At 42.8% G+C, this 22,834-nt stretch overlaps 1 protein-coding gene across 1 annotated transcript in view; it reads left to right on the top strand.

The window, feature by feature from the left end:
- Positions 1–17,881, top strand: part of Vps53 (VPS53, GARP complex subunit) — a 182,166-nt gene extending 164,285 nt beyond the window's left edge. The window contains exons 19-22 of the mRNA XM_004635357.3: positions 206–275; positions 15,152–15,289; positions 16,989–17,093; positions 17,516–17,881. Of these exons, the coding sequence (XP_004635414.1) occupies positions 206–275; positions 15,152–15,289; positions 16,989–17,093; positions 17,516–17,686 (484 nt within the window). The 3' untranslated portion in view covers positions 17,687–17,881. The remainder of the gene's footprint in view (positions 1–205; positions 276–15,151; positions 15,290–16,988; positions 17,094–17,515) is intronic.
- Positions 17,882–22,834: the final 4,953 nt, after the last annotated feature.

Here is a 22,834-nt window from a genome sequence, read left to right as displayed (position 1 = left end):
TGCCAAGCTTGTTCTAAGTAGGTGCTTTAGACCACTGAGCCATCTCTCCAGCCCCACACATATTTTTCATATATTTATAGCCATTTCTACTTCTTCACCTGCGAACTGTTTATTCATTTCATATGAATGTTGCCTTAAAAAAAAAAAACAAAAAAACTGCAGTTCTTTCCCAATCAATAAGCTTATTTTTCTTATATATCCACAGCTCTTTCATTCCAAAATTCATCACCCACCTCTTCAAGTGCAAACCAATCAGTATGGTGGGAGCAGAACAGGTAAGATGGAATTCATATTGGACTTTTGCTGTATAGCTTTTGTCATGTCCTAGGAAAGACTTGGAGATATAAAATGACTGATTTCCCCTGGTTGGAGACAGAATAATGACCTAGTGAGTTTCTTAATTCATTCATCCTTTTTTTTTTCCTGTTTTTAAAAAATTTTGTTAAGCATCTACTGAGTACCATACACAGTACTAGGTTCAAGGTCCACATAGCAGGATGGAAAAAGTTGCTCCTTTAGCATGCTGACATGCTGGTAGGAAGAGACAGATACTATGCAAAATAACATCCATTAGAAGATAATTTTAACTTCAGATAAATATGCTTAGACTATTAAACTGTGTTATATGAAAGAATTTCCTAGATGCCTTGAGAGGTAATGGCTTTGCATTATAAAATGGTCAGAAAAGATTTCTTCCAGAGCTGGTACAAGAGAGGATTAGTAGCTACAGCAGCAAAGATTTTAACTGTTTTAGCTTCACAGTGGCTGGAGCAGAGACCTCTTAAGTATACAAGTAGTTTAACATGGAGCACGTGCCTGTAAGCCCAGCTACTTGAGAGGCTGAGGCAAGAGCATCTCAACATCCAGCCCAGCCTGGGCAACTTACTGAGATCCTGTCTCAGAACGAGAAATTAAAAGGGCCAAGGATGAAGCTCGGTAGAGTAGCCAGGGTTTCAATCCTCAGTACTGGGGGGGGGGAGGGGGGGTATCTGGTACTGAGGCACTCTGACCACCCCCCACCAGCGGAGCTTCCCAGGTTGGCTTCCCTCTGCTCGTTGCACTCTAAGCTTCGTGGCTCTCTAGTTGACATCATCATACGTCTGGTAGGCTAAGTTATATGCTATAGCACAGTCGCTTCCTTTCAATTTCCACCACTAAAACTACCTGAGAGATGAACAGGGGAGCAGATGAATTAGGGGAGCAGTTTAAGCTATCTTAAAAATAATATGCATTTCCTAATTCCTTCAAAGCACTGATTAAATATTGATTATTAATATGCTAATCAAAGTGATTCTTATATTCATTAAAATGAATCCTTTCTAGACCTCTACCTGTCAATACTTAGTAAACATGTAAAATTTTATAATTCAAGACATTTCCACAAACCCTGCCCTGCCATCCAGTAAGCCCACATGGAGTGGCTCATCTCTCATGAGTGATATGTCCTCACATTAGCCCCTCAGTTGTGCTGGTCTCAGTCATGCCCCAGTGAGATGGCACATACTGTACCACATTGTGCTCTCTAGTGATAACTCAAAACCAGATGTATAATGTTTGGGAATAGCAAGATCTCTTGAATCTGCTAAGTACTTTCATCCTTGTTGTTAGCTAGTGGTCTTCCTTAGTTATGAGCTCTGAAACCACAGAGGACATAGGTGAACCTTGTGTCTGCAACATAGTAACTGTCTATCTTCAGCCTTGTCACTTAGCCTTACAGTGCTTGGGTTCTGTCATCTATGCAGTAGGGGTTGAGAGTATTGGCACAGGTTTGGCTGTCACAAAATGCCAGCTCTTAGCAGTTTTAAGCTTCCTAAGACCAGGGACATGACCTTGTCTCTGTTTTCTTTGCTCATCTTTCCTAATACCTCTTGTGCACACAGCCTGCATAGAATCATCTAGTTAGTGCTTGCTGCTGGCTGTCTGGCTGACCAGCTTTAGCTGGAGTCAAAAGTATTGTCTCGGAAAACTTCCTGGGAGGTGTAGATTCAGACACTGGCTATGTCTGACTGCAGCAGTTCAGCGTTTTAAAATTCCTGATGCTTGCATGTCATAGGCACAAAACTCATTCTCTTTGCCAGTAGCATCAGGATAATGCCTGAATATGCTGTATCCAGTTTCATTAACACAACTTTATCAAAGATTCATTCTGGTCACCTGATCCTTTTGTGTGTGATCAAAGAGGATGTGCAGTGATTAAGATTTGTGTATCTAGGAGAAGCTTTAGGATTCTCAGTTACTAGATTGCTGCCTACAGACTTAATCAAGCCCCTGGAACATAAAGTGGGCTCACAGGGAACATGGTTTCATGACTGTGTGGCTTTGTGAACTGATTTACTGTCTAAACTGATATGTTGATGTTTTACATAAATCCAATGTCATATCTGTTTTCCTCAGATTTTTCTTCCTCATCTTCCTCTTTTTCTGCTAGCCCTCCTCCTCCTCCACCACCACTTCCTCCTCCTTCTCCTCCTTCTCCTTCTTCCTCTTTTTCTTTTTCCTCTGTTTTCTCTCAGTACCAGGGATTTAACCCAGGGAAGTGCTGATCTACATCCTCACCCTTTTCTTTTTTTTTTTTTTTTTTTAATTTTAAGGTGGTCCTTGCCAGTCACTCACTGACCTCAAACTTGAGATCCTTCTGCCTCAGCTTCATGAGTAGCTGGGATCACAGGAAAACCACCACACCCAACTAATCCTACAAGTGTTAAACTAACTAGCTCAAATCCAAAGCTAAAAACCGCAGAAAAATATCAGTTTGGGCAGGGTTCACTTCTACCTTGAGATATAAATGAGAAAGTCATCTGCTAGAACTGGAGTTTTATGTTTGCAGACTCCAGAGAAATGCGAGTGAGCCATAGGGGAGGTGTATCTCCCCAGGCCCAGCATGAGAGAAAGCACAGGTGAGACGGTGGGGCAGTGTGGCCCTTGAAGGAGTCTCAGGTGACGTTCAAGTTTGGCTGGGTCTGTGCTTCCTTTGAGGATCTGGACTTGGAAACGCAAGCCATCAAGTAATCAGAGGCCTCTTTAACAGGCCAGCAGGATCATAGAAATCAAGAAGTTAACAAAGAGATGTTGGTGGAATAAATCAGATTCTGCCTCAAGTCATGGAGTGGCTATAATCCAAGTTTTAACAAAGGCTGGGGAACTCAAAACTAAGATTTAGCCTGATCTGAGTTCATCTGCTTTGCAGCAGAGTTGCTAGATCCTAAATTTAGGTTATACTTCCATACTGATGCCAGAAATGGAGAAGGGACATGTTTCTACTCTTTATTCTCATCTTGATTACTCCATAAAGTGAGCTGTTTGTCTTTAGGCCCCAGAGACCTTTTGAGCAATTGCAAGGGCACATGGAATTGAACCATGCCAGTTCTGCAGTGCTTTTTGCTAGCTTGTGGTTTTCAGAGAGCCTTGAGGGACTTATAGGGCCATTAATTAGCTTTATAGCCATGATCATCCCATAACTGAGCACACAGCAGAAATAGGATCTCTTCACCCGAATTCACAGTAGAGAAAACAGCACAGCATGTTGTAGGGAAGAGAGACTTGGAGTCCAGTCCTTACTCTGATGTTAATGGTCACAAACTGTGATCCTGCTCAAGGCTAAGTTTCCTCCTGTTGAAACGAGAGCACTGAACCTGGCTATATAAATCCCTCCAAGTTCTGTCATATTGTGGAGTCTCAGATACTGGAGAAAAATATTTCACATTTTTAAGTTAGCTTCTTTTCTATTATTATTACATACCATAATAGACTTTATTAAAATTATGGTGGCACATGCCAATAATCCTAGCACCTGGGGGGCTAAAGCAGGAGGATTGCCTAAGTTCAAGGCCAGCCTGGGCCTCATGAGGAAGTGCAAGATCAGCCTGTACTGCATAGTGAGATCCTGTCTCAAAGAGAAACAAAACTAAATAAATTATAGTAAAATAGACATTACAGAGAATTTGCCATTTGCTGGGTGTGGTAGTACTTGCCTATAATCCCAGCACTCAGGAAGCTGAGGCAGGAAGATCATTGTAAGTTCAAGACCAACCTTGGCTATAAAGCAAGACCCTGTCTCAAAAAAGACAAAAAGAGAAAAAATTTACCATTTTAACTTTTTAAGTCTATAGTCCAGTAACATTTAATATATACACATTCCTCAGCAGCCATCATCACCATCATATCCAGACCAGTTTCATCTTTCCAAACTGAACCTCCATACCCTTGCAGCAGCAGCTCCACCCTCCCTCCTTCCCGTACCCCTGGCGAGTACATTCTACTTTCAGTCTCTCTGAGTTTGACTAATCTAGATGTCACCAATCAACTGAGAATTCTTTTGCTCATCACAGAAATCATGACTCAGTAGTGCTAGCTGTCTCGCCACCACTGGTCAACACCAGTTAGTGCTGGGCGTTGTCAGTTGCCTCTGCCAGTTGCTGTTTTCTACTGCTGCCAACTGCCACCATTTGATGCTAGCTTACACCAGGCACCATCTGTTGATGGTCAGGTGCTGGTGTGTACCGCTATTGGCTGCCATTATTCAATGCCAGCTTGTGTGCCAGATGATGTTTGTTGGTCAACTCTGCTGGTTGCTGATCTGTGCCACTGCTGTATAACATTGGTTGTGCCAGACAGCATCAGTCGACTCTACCAGCTGCTAGTCTGCTGCTGTTGGCCACCACCATATGGCACCAGTTTGAGCTGGGTTCTTTCAGATGACTGCAAGGTGCTGGTCATAGCTGCTGCCAGCTTCTGCTGGTAGTTCAGTTCAACACTGTACTGTACTGGATGCCATTAGTTGATGCTTCCGAGTATTGGTTCCAGCCACCACTCTTTGAAACTGAATTGTATCAGAAACCATTGGTGCACTATGCCAGGTGTTAGTCTTTGTCACTGCCAGTTGCTGCCCATTCAAAACTGACTTATGCCAGAAACCATCAGTCCACTTTGCCAGTTGGTGATGTTGGCCGCTACCAGCTGCCATTGCTCAGTGTGAGATTGTGCCAGATACATTGATCAGCTCTACTAATTGCTGGTCTTAGCAGTTGCCACACACCACCACTTGATACCAAATTGTGCCAAGTGCTAGTTTCAGCCACTGCCAGCCAACACCGTCCATTACCAATTTGTGCTGGGAACTTTTAGTTGACTGCCAATGGCTGGTCTTTTTTTTTTTTTTAATTTTTTTTTTAATTTTTTTTATTTATTTATTAGAGAGAGAGAGAGAGAGAGAGAGAGAGAGAGAGAGAGAGAGAGAGAGAGACCAGCTCAGCCCACCAGGGGGCGGGCTGGCTGGCATGTGGTGCTGGGGGATTGAACCGCGGTCCCTGATGCTTTTGCTAAGCTTGTCTAAGTAGGTGCTTTAGACCACTGAGCCATCTCTCCAGCCCCGAATGGCTGGTCTTGATCACTGCTGTTGGACTGTAAATTGTGCCAGATACTGTCACTCAACTTTGCCAGTTGCTGTTTTTTTTTGTTTGTTTGTTTGTTTGTTTTTGTTTTTTTCCCAGTACTGGGGATTGACCTCAGGACTCTACACTTGCCAGGCAAGCGCTTATTCTACTGAGCCATCTCCCCAGCCCCTGCTGATCTTGGCCACTGATGGCCATCACTGTTTGACACCAAATTGTGCCATATTCCATCAGTCAACTCTGCTGGGTGCTGATGTCTGCCACTACTGACTGCCACCCTTGACACTGGTGTCTGTTGGCCACCATGATTTGACCCCAGCTTGCGCTACGTGTCCTCAGTCAACTCTACCAGTTGCTGCTGTTGCTGATCTTTATTGGATGCTAATCTCTGAAGCTCTTTAGGACTGACAGACCCAGTGTTTATGGTTTTCTCTGTTAAAATGACCATTCTGTCCACACTACTCAGGAGAAGAATCCAGAGTAGTAGTTTTACAGGACTTCCAAGCCAGAGAAATAAGTACAAAGCAGATTTACAGGACCACCAGAGTGAAACTATTTGAATAGGATCTGTGTAGCAGTGTAGGGGGTCAGGATTCCAGAAAGAACCCTCTGAGAAGTGTAAAAGACTTGCTGCTTGTATCAGCTATGAACCTATGATTGTTCCAAATTAGGGCCCACTGAGTGGTCCAAGTGCAGGTCTGTGATTGATTAAGCAGGTGTTGTCATGGCCATGGTTCAAAGAAACCTGGGGAGATACCAAGCTGTTTGATTAACAGCTGCCATGTCTCCACTAAAAATGAGAGGGCCAAAACCAGGGAATCTTCAGGAGGGCTAACTTGTTGGGACCTGGAGAGTTTGAGCACAGATCCCTCCCTAATCTCTACCATTTTAAAGGTGGTTTTCCCTCCAGTTTCTTCAAAGAGGCAGCAGCATGCAGGGAGTGTTAGTAGGTGGGGGAGCAGGGTAACTTGTACCAATCCATCCAAGGGAAAATGAAAGGAAGGCCCAGATAACTTAATGGAGCCTGCTGCTTGGGCCAAACAATGTGATCAGAATTTAGTGGCCTCTGATACCCAGGGGAAGAGGGAACCAGCATTATAAAAGCAAAAAGGACTCAGGCAGCCAGCTGATCATCAGTCTAACTTTAAAACAGTTAAGGAATTAGATGACAATTGTTAGCTGAGAATCAGTGAACCCCCAAGGACTACTGTGATGAATTTTTTTTTTTGGGGGGGGTAACAGAGTGCTCCCAAGAGACTCCAAGCCCTTTCAGAGGTGCAGTTGCTCCCTGTCAGAGCAGCCCCATTCCCAGACTGGGTATACTAGGTAAGCCCACTTCTCCCACCAGCACCAACTGAAACTCCTGGTGCAGCCTCCACCCCAACCCCCCCCCCCCTTGTAGAGTTTGCTTTGGGACTAGGCCGGTACCCAGTGGTTCCATTCCAAGGTAGACAAGTAGAAGAAGGTAGTCAGTGGCTGGAACTATTGCAGCTGAGTTGGCAGAAAACAGGAGATTGATATGAAAACTTCGGGAGGTAGAAAAACTGGCTGGGCTGATTGCTACAATATAGTAAAGAGGCCAGTTTTCAGCAAGTGAACTTGGCAATAAAAGGAAGACGCAACTGGTACTTTTCACCTGGAGCTTAAAAAATTGCTTCAGAGGTTGCTTCAAATACCTAAACCTAGGAATTGATTACAAAAGGCTGTATTTCCTAAACTGATAGAAGTCTTCCAACACCTGCTTCCTGGTACCCTGACTCCTTTTTGGTGTCCTCAGAAAAGAGAGTAGATGAATCATTAATCTGCAAAATGGCAGGAATGTACATGCAAGTTCCTTTTCCCAAGATTCTTCACTCATTCAAAGACTGTTCACAGTGTGAGGGGTGACCTAATAACAAACAGTTGGAGCCCAGCACAGGAGAGCTGGTTTGTCCTGGTCTTGTCATTAATGTTAAGCAATTTCCTTTATCTCTCTACAGTAGTTTCCTCATCTGTAAAATGGAGGATAGATAATAGCTCCTGTCCTGCCTACTTCACAGACCAGTTGTGAGGAGCAAATGGCTACCAGCAATAGATATGAATGAGTCTAACACTTTAATGACCATCTTTTCCCTTTTTTTGGCGGAACTGGGGATTAAATTCAGGCCCTTGTGCTTGGCAGACAAGCGCTTATTCTACTGCGCCATCTCCCCAGCCAAGTCTAAAGCTTTAAAAGGACTGTACATACACAAGTTATTAATGCACATGGCCTTGGTTGAGGCAAGGCTAGGGTAAGCACATTAGTTTATAAGACAGAAGTATGGTTCTATACCATAATCTCATTGCTTGTATCCTTACTAATTTGGTTTGACTGCTTCATTGAGTTTGAGACATTAATTTTTTAAAGCCCTCTGTGCCTCCTTAGACTAATATAAGCACAACAAATATGAGTACCCTTATAACTTGCCCTTCTGTGTCCATTACAAGTGTTGTAAATGCATACTCATAATAGTCAAATGCGCATTCCCTCCTTTATTTTACTAGTCTTAGTCTCTTCTCACAACAAGGATGTAAGTGAGAACTGACAGGCAACCACAGTATGCTATGATCCATATTGATAATCTTTGGTGGGATGAAATATTGGCCATTTTATAAAATACTAAGTATAAGCAAATTCTTTGCATTTTATATTATTTGGGTCTCTTTACTTTTTATTTACTTTTTTTTTTTTTTATTTATTTTTTTTTTTTTTTTTTTGAAACAGGGTCTCACTGTGTAGTTCAGCCTGGCCTTGAATTCGCTATGTAGTCCAGGCTGACTTAGAACTCATGGTGATGAAGGCTGCCTCAGCCTTCCAAGTGCTGGGCTTACAGGTGTATGCCACTACACCCAGATATTTGGGTCCTTTTATATGAGTACACTGTATCTTTAAATTTGGTTGTCATTTGAAAGTTGTAGAAAAAATTTGAATTGTATAGTATGTTTCCAATCTGCTTTTAATTACTGTCACCATTTCTATCCCACATTTCCCTTGAAGTCCTAGCTAGCACAATAAAGAATGAAATAATTCTTAAAGTACATGTTAAAGGGAAGCAAGGCTGTCATTTTTGTAGAGAATATGAATATAAATGATAATACCTAAAATAATCTACAGATAAACTATTAGAATATTAAAGTGTATTTTAGGATCAGTGAGATAGCTCAGTGGAGGCTGAAAACAGGAGGATCACTACAAGTCTTTGCTGCATAGTGAGACCCTGTATCAAGTACATAAAAAAAGTGTATTTTACAAAATATTTCAGGGGCTGGGGAGATAGCTCAGTAGAATAAGTGCTTGCCTGGCAAGCACAAGGGCCTGAGTTTAATCCTCAGTTACACACACACACACACACACACACACACACACACATTTCCATATATCAGCAGCAAATAATCTAGATATGAAAATTTTAAGTGCAGTTTTTAGTGGCAGATGCCTATAATCCCACCTACAGTACTCAGGCTGGGGTAGGAGGATCACAAGTTCCAGCTCAGCCTGGGTAATGTGGTGACTTAGTGGGTTCCTGTCCCACAAGAAAAAAAAGTAGCTGGTGCAAAGGCCCTGGGTTCAGTGCCCAACACAAGGATGGAGGGAGAAAGGGGAGAGGGAGGGAGGGAAGAAGGAAAGAAGGACTCATATATACTGTAACAGAAATGAAAACATCACATTAAATGAAAGAGGCCAGCACAAATACTTCTTTATATGAAATGTCCAAATAGACTGATCCATAAAACAGAAAGTGATAAATGATTGGGAAAGGCTAAGGAAGTGGCTCCTGGTAGGTACAGGATTTCTTGGTGGGATGATAAAATGTTCTAGAACTAGGTAGTAGTGTTGATTGTATAGCTTTATGAATAAATTTTTGAAAACACTAATACATGTTGAAAGGGTAAATTTTGTGGAACATGAATTATATCTCAATTTTTAAAATCACCTCCAGCTGGATTATGAAAGAAAAGGTAAGACAATAAATTTCTGGATTATAACAGAAAATAATACCTTTATGATTTTGGGCTAGGCAAAAATTTTCAAACAGGAGAGTAAAAGGAAAAATATTGGTTATTTGGGGCACTTAAAAAAATGAGAGGGGCCGGGGAGATGACTCAGTGGAATAAACGCTTGCCTGGCAAGCACAAGGGCCAGAGTTCAATCCCCAGTTCTGCCAAAAAAAAAAAAAAAAAAAAAATGTGAGAGCCGACCAGATAGCTCAGCAGATTTAAACACCTGCTTAGGCAGATGCGGGGAGCTGGAGTTCATGCCTAGCCTGCTGTGCTGACCCCACCCCTAGGGTGCCGACCCCACCCCCAGGGCACACTGAGCCCAGATTGAGACTGGGCATGGTGTCATACACCTGTAATCCCAGAGTTTGGGAGGCTGAAAAACAGGAGGATCACTATGAGTCTGACCTGTCTAGTAAGACCCTGTACTAAATACATTAAAAAAAAAAAAAAATGTGGAAGACTGAGGAGATGACTCAGTGGCACAAGTGCTTGCCTGGTGAGTGCAAAGTCCTAAAATCAATCCCAGTACCAAAAAAAAAAGGGGGGGATACTTAATATTAAGGATTCATTTTTAACAAAAGATAACACTAAGAGAATTAAAAGGGGCTGGTGAGATGGCTCAGTGGTCTAAAGCACCTACTTAGAACAAGCTTAGCAAAGCGCAGGGACTCGGTTCAATCCCCCAGCACCACATGCCAGCCAGCCCTGCCCCCTGGTGGGCTGAGCTGGCCACACACACACACACACACGCACACACACACACACACACACACACACAAATAAATAAATAAATGAAATTTTAAAAAAAAAGAATTAAAAGGTAAGCCAGAGATGAATGCTGTATTTGAAACACATGTGACTACCAAGATGTTCATACACTAAGGATATATTATTATACATTTCTCACAAATCAATTAGAAAAAGATAACCAACAGAAAAGAGATAAAGGACCTTGCATAGACATTCAAAAACAAGATATCTCATCCCACACCACAAAAAAATTAAAAAGGGCCAGGGAGATAGCTCAGTGGCATATCCTGGGTTCAATCCATGGTACCACAAAAATAAAATAAAACAAAAAGATGGGCAACGCAGACATGGTGCTGTGCACCTGTAATCCCAGCACTTGGAGTTCAAGTCAGACCGAGCTATACATAGTGAGTTCAAGGCAAGCCTAGACTATATAGCAAGATCCTGTCTCAAAAAAAACAAAAAGCTAGTAGTCAAATTACTCATCAATCAGTATAAATTAAGCTCAATATCAGAATGGCTAAAATTGCTATCTACTGATGATACTGGTGAAGTATCCAAAGCATCCGGCACTTTGGTGGTAGGAAGAATGGCAGTTAGCACAGCTGCACTGGAATACTATTTGGTGATCTCTACTATCTATGAGTCAACCCATTATCTGGAAGTTTCCTCAAGAAATGAAAGGCTGTGATCACCAAAGACATTTACAAAAACATTCAGAGTGAAGTGATGTGTTTAAAGTAATCAGTGATTGAGGGCAAAAGAATTTTTTTATTTTTTTTGATTTTTTTTGTTTTTTTGTTTTGTGGAACTGAGGATTGAACTGACCCTTGTGCTTGCCAGGCAAGCACTTATTCTACTGAGCCATCTCCCTGGCCCAAAAATGGTTACTTTTGCTTGTTGAGGAGAAGCGCTTTGACCAGAAGACAATGTGAGGAAGCCTTCAGGGAAGCCAAAAACCTCCTAGAAATTCAGTCAGTCGGTGTGCGCATGTGGAAACTGAGCTATATGCTTGGTATATGTGTTGTTTGTTCTAGATAAGCCATACCTGAATTTTTAAAAAGAGGAAGGGCTGGGGTATAGCTCAGTGGCACAGCATTTGCGTGGCATGCATGAGGCCCTGGCATCCATCCACAGCACAATCAAGGAGTAGAAGGAGAGAAAGAACAGAAAAGAAGAAACAGCATAGCCTCACCTTTGGCCCTCCCTTCTTAGTACCTTAACCTCTTGCTGTGCCACCTCACTAAAATCTCTGTGGGGCACATATGGTTCTTTGCATTCTAGAAATGTGCCTTTATCATGTCTACTAAAGATATTCATTCTTCCTGGTAGCCATGGTGTCTCCCAAGAATTGCAGGGGCCTCTTTAAGAAGTAAGGGTCTTCTCCTAAGGTCTGCAGTGCACTTTCACACATATAGTGTGCTGGCCCACTTTTCAGCCCATCAGAGGCTCAGCCAGCAACTCCATCTCAAAGATTGTCTCTGAGATGTAAATGCACTTGGCAAGGGGCCACCTCTTCACCAGGGCCCCAAGCTTAAGGAGCTGAACTGTTACCTACTTTCAAAGATGAAAACTAGCGGATTTTCACCATAAATAGGACTTTTTATCTTTAGTTTCCAAAGACAGCTGCTAAATCTGTCACAGTATTCCCATCTTTGTAGACTGCATTGCTTCATGTAAGACCTCAGACCAAGGTTTTCATCTCTTCAGCTGTCTAGTACAAACAGAATTTTATTGTGACTGGCCAGGGAATGAAATGTGTCATATCTCCTGAAGATATGGGAGACAGTGGAGAATTATGTCTGGTTCATTAAAAACTCTTCCTGTCACTTAAGACTATACAATTATTCATGTGTATAATGTGTCTCTGGGAAGTAAAAAATATAGAAAAACTAAAAGGTATCTCCATATGTGTTAAAACGTAATCTTTGATTTTCTTTTCCCCTACCAAAAAATAAATGTTAAGGCATGACTTTGATTTTTAACAGGGTTCTTAGAAAGAGGGGGGGGAGAGAAAGAGAGAGGGAGGGAAAAAAGAGAGAGAGAGAGAGAGATTTCTAGTTAATAAAAGTAGAAAATAATGTAAAAACATCAGCTCACTACTCAGCTCAGTAAAATCTGACATATTCCCACACTTGCTTAGATCTTTTTTATGTAAGATAAATCACTATTTGTGGAAGCCCCCTGTTTTTCCCATCCTGTCATTATCCTTCCTCTGTGCTAAGAGGTGAACACTGTACTGATTTTGATTTTTACATTCCCATATGTGTTTTGGTAAATGTGTATATACTCACAAGTAATATGTAGTTTTGTTTTGCTTATTTTAAGCTTTATATAAATTGTACTATACATACCATTTCTCCTCTTGCCTTTTTTGCCCAAATGAATGTTTTTTGAGATTTACACATGAGATGTGTTATTTGCGTTCACTCAACTCTAGGTCCATATTCCATTGCATAAGTATGCCACAATTTGTTTATTCATTCTACTTTTTTTATAGACACTTATGTTATTTCCAGTCTATTGCTTGGCAAGGAGTGGGTACATGGAACATTTTTCTACATAGACAAGAATTTCTCTAAAGAATATGAGTTAAGAGCCTGCCAAATCGGGCTGGTGAGATGGCTCAGTGGTCTAAAGCACCTACTTAGAACAAACTTAGTAAAGCACAGGGACCGCGGTTCAATCCTCCAGCACCACATGCCAGCCAGCCTCGCCCCCTGGTGGGCTGAGCTGGACACACACACACACACACACACACACACACGCACGCACGCACGCACACATAAATAAATGAAAGAAAAAGGGAATATTAAAAAAAAAAAAAAAGAGCCTGCCAAATAGCTCAGCGGATTAAGCAGGTACAGGAGCTGGTGGTTGATACCCAAGCCTGCCGTGCTGGCCCCGCCCCCAGGGTGAGCTGAGATGATAATTGAGACTGGGTGTAGTGGCATGCTCCTGTAATCCCAGCTCGTAGGAGGCCGTAAACAGGTGGATCACTAGGAGTCTGATCTAGTAGTGAGACCCTGAACACCCTGTAGACTCTTCCCTAAAAAAAAAAAAAAAAAAAAAAAGAATATGAGTTACAATGCTATGTTATGGGCTATTTGCACCTTCAATTAAAAAAAAAGTTCCCAGAAATGGTTGAATTAATACTTAGTGTGCATTTCAGGGTTGGTGGCTGGATTCCTTGCTTGCTTGCTCTCTGTCTCTCTGTCTCTGTCTCTCTCTCTCCTCTCCCTCTCTGCCTCTCCCTCTCTCTTTCCTTCTCATCCCCTCTCCTTCTTCCCCAACCAAGTGCTAACCAAGTGCTCTATCTCTTAGCTTTATCCCTAACCCCAACACTTGTCAATTTTTTACTTTTTTCTTAAGGACAGGTCCTCATGAAGACTAATGTGGTGTAACATTCCTGGCATTATTCCTGACATTTGGTGATCATCCAGGAAATTGATACCCTTCCACAGAGTTAGCATTCAAGAGAACAAGGACCAACAAACAACAGGAAATGATGGACTATTGCCAGGATACCTTTAAATTTGGTTAAATCTCCTACCTCCTCACTAGCATGCAGAGACATTCAAAATACTATAGCAACCATTTTCGCCTAATAACTAAAAGATGTTTGGCAATTTTCAGTCCCAATGAGGGTATAGTGTGTGCTGCTGGCAGGTGTGAAAATAGCTACAATCCATTTGGAAGAAGAGTACAGTTTGTATCAGGAACCTTAAAATAGTCTCATACTTTGGCCTATCCCAGGCTCTCACCTGTAATCTCAGCTAATGAAGCAAAAAGATTGTGAGTTCAAGACCAGCCTGGGTAACTTAGACCCCTGTATCAAATAATACAAAACCAAACCAAACACTATCTCCTATGGAAATACATTGTGCACCTATAATATAAGACTGTCCACCTCAGTGTTTGTTATTAATAAAAATCTAGGAGCAAATTAAAACAGAATAGTTTAATATTTTAAGCTTATACATACTCATATGCTATTAGAATATTATGTAGCCATTAAAAATTATTTTTTATGCCAGGGAGATGGCTCAGTGGATTAAGCGCTTCCCTGGCAAACGCAAGGGCCTGAGTTCAATCCCCAGTTCCACAAAAAAAACTATTTTTTAAATACAATACTGCCAAGATGGGAAAATAAAATGCAAACATTTTATATATTAAGTGAAAACAAAACAGGTTTTTAACTATATATACACACAGAAAACATGATTCTAGTGTTCTTTTTTAAAGACACATACAGGGGCCAGGGAGATAGCTCAGTAGAATAAGTGCTTCCCTGGCAAGCAGAAGGGCCTGAGTTCAATTCCCGGTTCCACCAAAAAAATAAAAAATAAAATACATAAATAAAAATAGACATGGGGCTGGGGAGATAGCTCAGTAGAATAAGCGCTTGCCTGGCAAGTTCAGGGGCCTGAGTTCAATTTCCAGTTCTGCAAAAAAAAATAAAGACACATACACAGACCAGCAGAATTTTACCAAATTTGATTATGGTATCTTAATGTTGTTTTTCCTGGGTAATGAGAAATATAGTGTGTGTGTGTGTGTGTGTGTGTGTGTGTGTGTGTGTGTGTGTGCCCGCATGCGCATACTGCTAGGAACTGGACCCAAGGCCTTTTCTCTGAGCTATATCCCCAGTGCCGCCGCCCCCAACTCCCCACCATACCAGAGATTGAACTTGGGACCTTGCACTTACCAGGCAGGTGTTCAGCCCATTTTTTATTTTGAGAAAGTCTTGCTTAGTTGCCTGAGCTGTGCTTGAACTTGTGATTCTCCTGCCTCAGCATCCCAGCGTCCTGGGGTTGCAGGGCTGTGCCACCACACCTTGTTAGTTTTTTCTTTTATAGGTCTGTTTATATTCCAGGTTTTCTTCAATATGAATGTGTTGTAGGTATAACCAGAAAAATGAGGCAGTGGCATGGCTTTACAAGTGTTATATTCCTGTGAGGTGGCTAACAACACTCTGATTTGACCCGCAGCTACTGCTGGATACCCACTCCCTGAAGATGGTCCTGCTTGACCTTCCCTCCATTGGCTCCCAAGTGGTGAGGAAGGCGCCTGCCAGCTACACTAAGATTGTTGTGAAAGGCATGACCCGTGCCGAGATGATCCTCAAGGTGATGGTGGAGTCTGCTAAGGAGAGCTGGTTATATATTTGATCCCCTTATTCCAGGAAGCTTGGGTTTTGAAGGCAAGGAGGACATATCCCCACCACTCCCTAAGGATTGTCCACATTCCTAGCCTGATCTAAATAGTAGCCTCGTCAAATATTATTGCAAATCAGCAGATAGTTACTTAGGGATTAGTAATTCTTTCTGACAAATGAATTATCTGTTACCATGGGATTCCCTCATAATCAGGTTTAGCCAAGCTTGGGAGTGAAGTGCTGTTGTCATTGTGAATCCGTGTGTCAGTTGGGATCCTTTCACTTTTCAGCAGGAATTTCAGGCCCAGCTATCAGTACCTCCCTTCCGCATAAGCCTTTTTGGCTTTCTATACTTTGCACCTTCAAATGAGCTCTGAACAGATGCTGTAGAAGTGAATCTAATCAGCAAATGAGTTCTTTAAGGCCTCATCTAGCAAGAGATTGTGCTTGGGTGATGCAGCATTCCTGCAGCCCGCACACCTGCCTTTGATTTCCGCCTATACTGGGGAACAAGGGGAGGAGGCTAGAGCAGAAGCGGTGCCGTCCTGATGAGGCCCAAGAATCCTGGGCCTGCAGGCTCCTTAAGCTCCTTTCCCAGAGTGACTCAGTGATGGCAGGAGTGAAAAGTGGCCATGGTCTGCAGACATGTGGGACCCGGCCTGGGAAAAAGTGGAAGCTGCCTGCTGGCTTCCTTTCCCAGCTGGCTTATTTCCAGGAAGGAGAGTATATAGTTTGGGAACTATCTAGGGAGATAGTTCCTTGCCACCCATTCTCAAGAACTCAGAACAAGATCAAGGGGCCAGGGAGATAGCTCAGTAGAATAAGCACTTGCCTGGCAAGCTCAGGGTCCTGAGTTCAATCCCAGGTACTGCAAAAAAAAAAAAAAAACAAGATCAGTCCGCTGGTGAAGAAAGTCGAAAACCACTCTCTAAAATCAAATGGAAATGAATTCAGGATCATAATGCCATCTGCTTGTATATTAATTGAAAGTTTAAGTAAATGAGGTTAAATGAAGTTTCAGATTCTAGGTCTTCAAAAGTATGAGGCAGCTGGGCTGGGAGTGTAGCTCAGTGATAGAGTGCTTGTCAGATATGTTAAACCCTGGGTTTAATCCTAACTACTGAAAAAATAAAACAAAGACAGCTTTGATTTTTTTTTTTTTTTTTTGTGCCAGGGATCAAACTTGGGACCTTTTACTCACCAGGAAGGTGCTCGTGCCACTGAACTCTCTCCCCAGCCCCCTGAATTGTTTTTTTTTTTTTTTTTTTTTTTTTTTTTTTTTTTTAGAAAATCCACTTATATCAGTTCTCTTTGCTACCTGTTTCTCAGAAATAGAAGAAACAGATACCTTGTATCCATGAAATGCCTCTCATAGGAGACTTCTAACTTAGTGTTTCCCAAAAGGTCACAATGGTTAAAAATCTCCCAGCCAGGCCTACTGAATCACAATCCTCAGAGATAGAATCTGGCATTCTGTACAGCAACAAGCAGCTCAGGTGATCTGGCGACTGTTAGAAACATTGCTCTGATTGATGAGTAAGACTAAATAGACATCAGGCATCTCTGAGTTTGGGGTAACTGCTACTTAAGGGAACCTTGGTGGCCAGCTACTAAATGCCCTCCAACTGAGAGGCTCTCTATGGGTTTACTTTTGTCTCCTCCCTCCATAGGTGGTGATGGCCCCTCATGAGCCCTTAGTGGTGTTTGTGGACAACTACATCAAGCTCCTTACAGACTGCAACACAGAAACCTTCCAGAAGATACTAGACATGAAGGTGAACCTAGTGTCTTTCTTCCTTGACTCCTATTCCTGCTTCTCACACAGAGGAATGCCATACAGGCTCCTGAGGGCTGCCCAAGAATGTATGTCGCTGGCCCCACCCTGCATCTGGATTCCACAAATCCTTTCTGGGAGGCTGATCCTGGGCAGGTGGCTGCAGGATTCTGAGACGTCCCTGGCCAGCTGAGGACCTCTGCTCAGCAGAGGACAGCAGAAGGGGAAGAGGGAAGAGCAGGAAGATTTTCCTTCTCTACATCTACCTGTCCTCTCCCACCTCTTTGGCTGCTACTCAAGTACTTTGTTTATTCCTCCTCTGCTGTTCTCCAGGCTACTTCCCAGGGCTGGTAATTCCTCTGAAGAAAGCTTTTGTCCTTAGGTAGGGCCACCTGCTCAGCCCACCTCTTTTTCTCTCCTCAGGGCTTGAAGAGGAGTGAGCAGAGCAGCATGCTGGAACTCCTGCGCCAAAGGCTTCCCACCCCACCGTCAGGGCCCGAAGGCTCCAGTTCCCTGTCCCTGATGGCACCCACCCCGGAACAGGAGTCATCTCGCATCCGCAAACTTGAGAAACTAATTAAAAAGAGACTGTAGGAGCACAGAGGCACACTTCCTCCCTGTGACCCTCACCATCCAGTTTCTGGAAGCCCTTGACTGTCCCCTTTCAATCCCATGACTCAGATCCAGTCTTGAGACTTCCTGGGACATTGGGATTGTTAATATGTCCCTACGGTACCCTGTCTTAAATCCTGTCACAGTCAGAGAAACTGGTTATAAAATGGCAATTTCCATTATTTCTCATTCCTGAAGCAGAGGCAGCCTCGGGTGAGAGAGCTCTGTAGTTTGGTCACTTTCCAGGAAGGTGGAATTATCATGGGCTTCTGCATCCTCCCTTAACAGTCAGATCTCACATGGTTCCTGCTTCTACACCCTTGTGAGGTGACTTGGTTGAGGAAGCATGGGCCTTGCCCTTCCTCCCTACCACTGTTTGGGGTTTTCCTCCAGGCCTGAGTGATGAGGCCACAGATTGCAGGACAGGACACCAGCCTTTCTTTATGCTTTTTGGGTTTTTTGTTTGTTTGTTTTGTTTTGTTTTGTTTTGTTTTGTTTTGTTTTTGGCAGAACCAGGGATTGAACTTAGGCCCTTGCACTTATTCTACTGAGCCATCTCCTCAGTCCCCAAGCCTCTCTTTATGAAGGCAGTGAAAGCATGTACACTTTTCATGTGAATCTGTTTTCTGGGAATAGCATGTTCCTGGTACCTTTTATGTCATGGCCAGTTTCCATATGTTCTCCATTTCTTGGTGTTCTCCAGGGGATAGAGGCCTTCTCTGTCCTCACCAGGGAGGGCTGTATCTACCAGGGACTGTCTGCCAGTATCTTGTCTGCCACAGCCTCCTGACCTAGTATGAAAGCCAACCCAGACCTGACTTAGAGACCTAGTTCTGCTTGCTACAGGCACCGGGATAAGTGAGCAGATTATTTCCTCCATTTCATTATTCCCATTCTGCCCCAGAATTCTAGGGAAGAGACTGCCTTCTATATAGGAAAACCAGAATGGCTCTCACAAAACCTTTCCTAGGCTTTCTCTGTAGGAAGCCTGTATCCTCTGATCTTCCTGTTCATTCATTTCCAAGTCCAGAGTACTTTTGAACCATCTAAAACAACAGAAAGTAATGTGCAGTGCCACAGTGGCACATTACTGTGCTGCTAACTAGAAGGCGTCCCATCCTTGGACACCTAAGAGCAGAACGTTGTCATTACACGCCAGACTCAGAACTGGCACTACTCACAACACAGCCTGACCCTGCCTGCCCTCCCCAATTATCACCAGCTCTTGACAGCAGAACTCTGCGGAAAACTGCCCTGCAGAGCCGCTTCATTCCTTTCCTGTCATTCTGTGTCCAGAAACAGGCAACATTTCAGAGAGTCACCCCAGTTCGCTGGTCAGTTGAAACCCTTAGTGACCACTATGAGTGACAGCTTTTATCCAGATACTATATTTGTTGGACAGGGGAACTGAGAAGGAAGGTGGAACTCTCCACAGAGAATGCACATAACAGGCCTCAGGATGAAATTGAGATATCAAGGGCTAGGGTTGTAGCTCCATGGAGAGCACTTGCCTAGTATTCTTGAAACCCTGGCTTCTAGCACCACCCACCAAATATATATGTATATATCACATAACACTCAGAAGTAAGTTTTCAGGATGGAGCTTTCTAAAAAAGCCATAAAACCTGTGACCGTCATATAGTAGGACACCTCAGAGGGTTGAAATGTGTACCAGGAACATTCATTGTTTGTCCCCATCTGTTTTTCTAGTGTATCCACTATGCACTGTTTTCTTGCCTTTTCTATGCACCTTTATTTCTGACTATCCATCAATTCCAGCTTTGATTGTGTGTGTGTGTTTGTGTTGATCTGGACAGTGCTAAACACATACTCTACCACGAAGCTGTACTCGCAGCCTCAGCTTTTCACTTCTTCATCAGCTTTCAGCATGTTCTTGGCAATCAGTAGGGCTCCTATATATTCAACATTTCAAATTGGCAAATGCTGAAAAGAAAAAGTGACAAAAGAAAGAGGTGTGGCCTATAGTTGAGCTCTGGCAGGAAGAGATTCTGAGTTGGGCATGTGCAGGAAGGTTGGGGAGGTGGTTGCAGCACCCCCTGGGCACTAAAGAGAGGGTCCCTCTTCTTGGCATCACTCTGCTATGGTTATATGTCCTGCACTAACTGACAGGAAGGGGTGGTCTCCAAACGGCACCGCCAGTTCAGCCATCTGTTGCAGACCTTGGGGAACTGGGGAAGCCAGTGACTCCTGCACCTGGTTCTTGTCACTCTTGGTGTTTACAAAGCTACACTTCTTTTGGTTCACTCGCGAGTTGTTTTTTAGCTGTCTCCATTATGGCCTTGAGGTGTCAAGCTGCTGTTTTTCCCGGTTGGTGGTCACAGCCAAGGAAGTTGCTTTCTTGATTTATTACATTGTCAGTAATCCCCAAGGAGCTAACACATGTCAGTAGGAGTTATGTTAAATGTCTCACTGATGGGGTCTGAATACACTGTGTGATTTGTGTAAAGACGGTGCGTGTTTCTCACCTGGGGAGATACATCAAAATCACCTGGGGTTCTTTAAAAAAAAAAAAAAATGCAGTTGTCAAATCTTGAGTCAGTAACTCTGCAGTGTGTCCTGGCATGTAAGTTTATTTGATTTTGGTTGGGGTTTTTATTTTTTGATTTTGTTTTGTTTGTTTTTGAAACAAGATCCTGCAATGTGGTCCAGGCTGGCTTGAACTTTCTATGTAGAGGAGGGTGGCCTCAAACTTGGGGCGGTCCTCTTGCCTCACCCTCCCGGGTACTGGGATTACAGGTGTGTGCCACCATGCCTGGCTGTAGCATGTAGGTTTAAAAAGCTCAGCAGGTGATTATAGTTGTCTGTCAGTGTCCGAAAGGATTGGCTGCAGGACCTTCAGTGCATACCAAAATATGAGATGTTCGAATTCCTCGTATAAGATGAGATAGCATTTGCATATGTTCTAAGCACATTCTCCTCTATACTTACTTGATGTCATCTTTAGACTACTTACACTACCTAATGCAATGTAAATGCTACACAAAGTTATACTATATTTATGAGACAATGACAAACATGTCTGTATATGTTTAATATAAGCACAGTTTTTTTTTCAGATATTTTTGACCTGCTTGTGATGGAATCCACAGATGTGGAACCCACAAATACACAGAGGGCTGACTGTATAATGCTTTTCCTTGCTAAGATCCTTGCAGTAGAGATAAATGTACTTTATTGAAGAGATCTTAATAGCCCTTTTTCCTAGGTGTATATTTTTCTGGTTCTCAAAGGAAGTGTAGCTACTGTACAGTAGTCTTTGCTGATAGTTAACAGCTTTAGTGTTAAACTTGTGTTAGTGGTCTGAACCACATTAGGAATTGGGCTCTCCTACTGATTAGGATTGTTATTTTGATAACCACATCCCAAATAGCCTTCCTTATCATTGTCACTTCAAAGGAACATATATAAGGGACCATACGTTGATAAAATAATAACTGACAAACTCAGTGATTTGGCTAAAATTAGATACTATGCCTATCCCTCCCCAACATGTTTTCTCTAACCTTTAAAAAAAAAAAAAAAGCTTTGAGTGGCCAGGGTTCAATCCCTGGTGTGCCATGCCGTCCCCACCCCAGGGCACACTGAGACCACAATTGAGACTGGGCATGGTGGCGCAAGCCTGTAATCCCAGCTCTTGGGAAGCTGAACATAGTCGGATCATGAGTCTGATCTACATAGTGAGACCCCGTAGACCCTGTACTAAAATACAATACATTAATTAAAGCTTTGAATTTACTGTGTCATTAAAATAAATATTAGTAACTTATCAATAAAGAATTTACTCATTCTTATTACAGAGACTGCCAGGATACTGACTCCAAGGTGCTAGGCTGGACAGAGTTTTCCTTGCACCATATCCACCATGGACAGGTTGTTTTGATCTCCAGATTCAGTTCTGGAATCAAAGTTATCACTATTCACTCCCCTTTGGCAAAATAAAAAACTAGTACCAAGACCCTGCCCAGTGCCCAGATAAGGTGTGTGCTTTCTGTCAACTAGACTGGCTCCTCCATGCAGAGCAAATAGGAATAAAAGCTGAGACAAATGCAACAGTGATGGATTCTTAGGGGAGAGCAGGTCAGAGGCTGCCGGCTGGTTCAGGAGCTGTCACATGGGTCCATCTGAATTCTTGTTGGGTAAGGAAGTGTCCTTCCCTATTTACAGAACACTAAGGGAAATGCCAAAGGTGCACAGCTGGATCTGTAATTCCTCTCCTTAGGAAGAGAAGTCTTAAAATAACCAGCTTGCCTGAGGGTGAAGGCAAGTGTTCCACACTTCTTGTCCCCTCCAAGTCAGATTCCTAAAAATAAAATCATTAGAATTGACTGCACTGGGCCACTTAAGCATTAGCCTTGAAAATGTGAACCCATGAAAAGCTGGCAGATGTAACAAATACTCTTGTATTTTATACATTAAATGCCATTTCCACTCCCATCCTAGTATCTATCAAAATAGCTTCTTGAACCCTGCAAGTTCTATACCTTGGGGAACATCTAAATTTATTTAAAATAAAGAGGTTTTTTTGTGTGTATAAATACTTTGCCCATCTGGAAATGATTCATTGGTGCATATTGGAGAACAAAATACTGCAGTTAATTAAAGCATTACTGGATGTCATTTGCTAGAATGTCTTTTCCTACTGCTGACAGAAAACAGAAGGGACTCTAAGAAAGAGTTAGCAAGCCCATGAACGTTGGGGTCCACCCCTGTGACCACCCTCCTTGGTGAAGATCAGGTGGCGATGTGCCCTTTCCCTTCCAGTTTAAGGAGACCAGGCACAAGAAGAAAATGTGACAATCTGAGCCAGGTGCTGGCCTGTCCAGCTGTCATGGCAACACCATGTCTGGATGTGTGTAGTTTCCTGTTTCTGATTGGGAATCCTCCCTGCGCTCTGAGCTGCTACCCTATTGACATTCCCTTCCCTATGCTCTCCGTTCCAAACACAGCCTGCTTTCCCATGTGGCTGCCAAGCAGTTCCTCGCCTGTATACAGTAAGTTAATCCTGTTTCCTTCATAACTGGGTGGGCACTTTGCAATGAAAACTCTTGGAGAAGTCTGATGTTTCTTTCAACAGTGGAAAATCTGCTACAGCACTTCCACTAGTTTGGC

The sequence above is a fragment of the Octodon degus genome, unplaced genomic scaffold (genome assembly GCF_000260255.1).
Source record: "Octodon degus isolate 3935 unplaced genomic scaffold, OctDeg1.0 scaffold00072, whole genome shotgun sequence".
NCBI classification, from domain to species: domain Eukaryota; kingdom Metazoa; phylum Chordata; class Mammalia; order Rodentia; family Octodontidae; genus Octodon; species Octodon degus.
The sequence above is the reverse complement of the archived record's forward strand: the minus strand, read 5'-3'. Positions and strand labels throughout refer to the sequence as shown.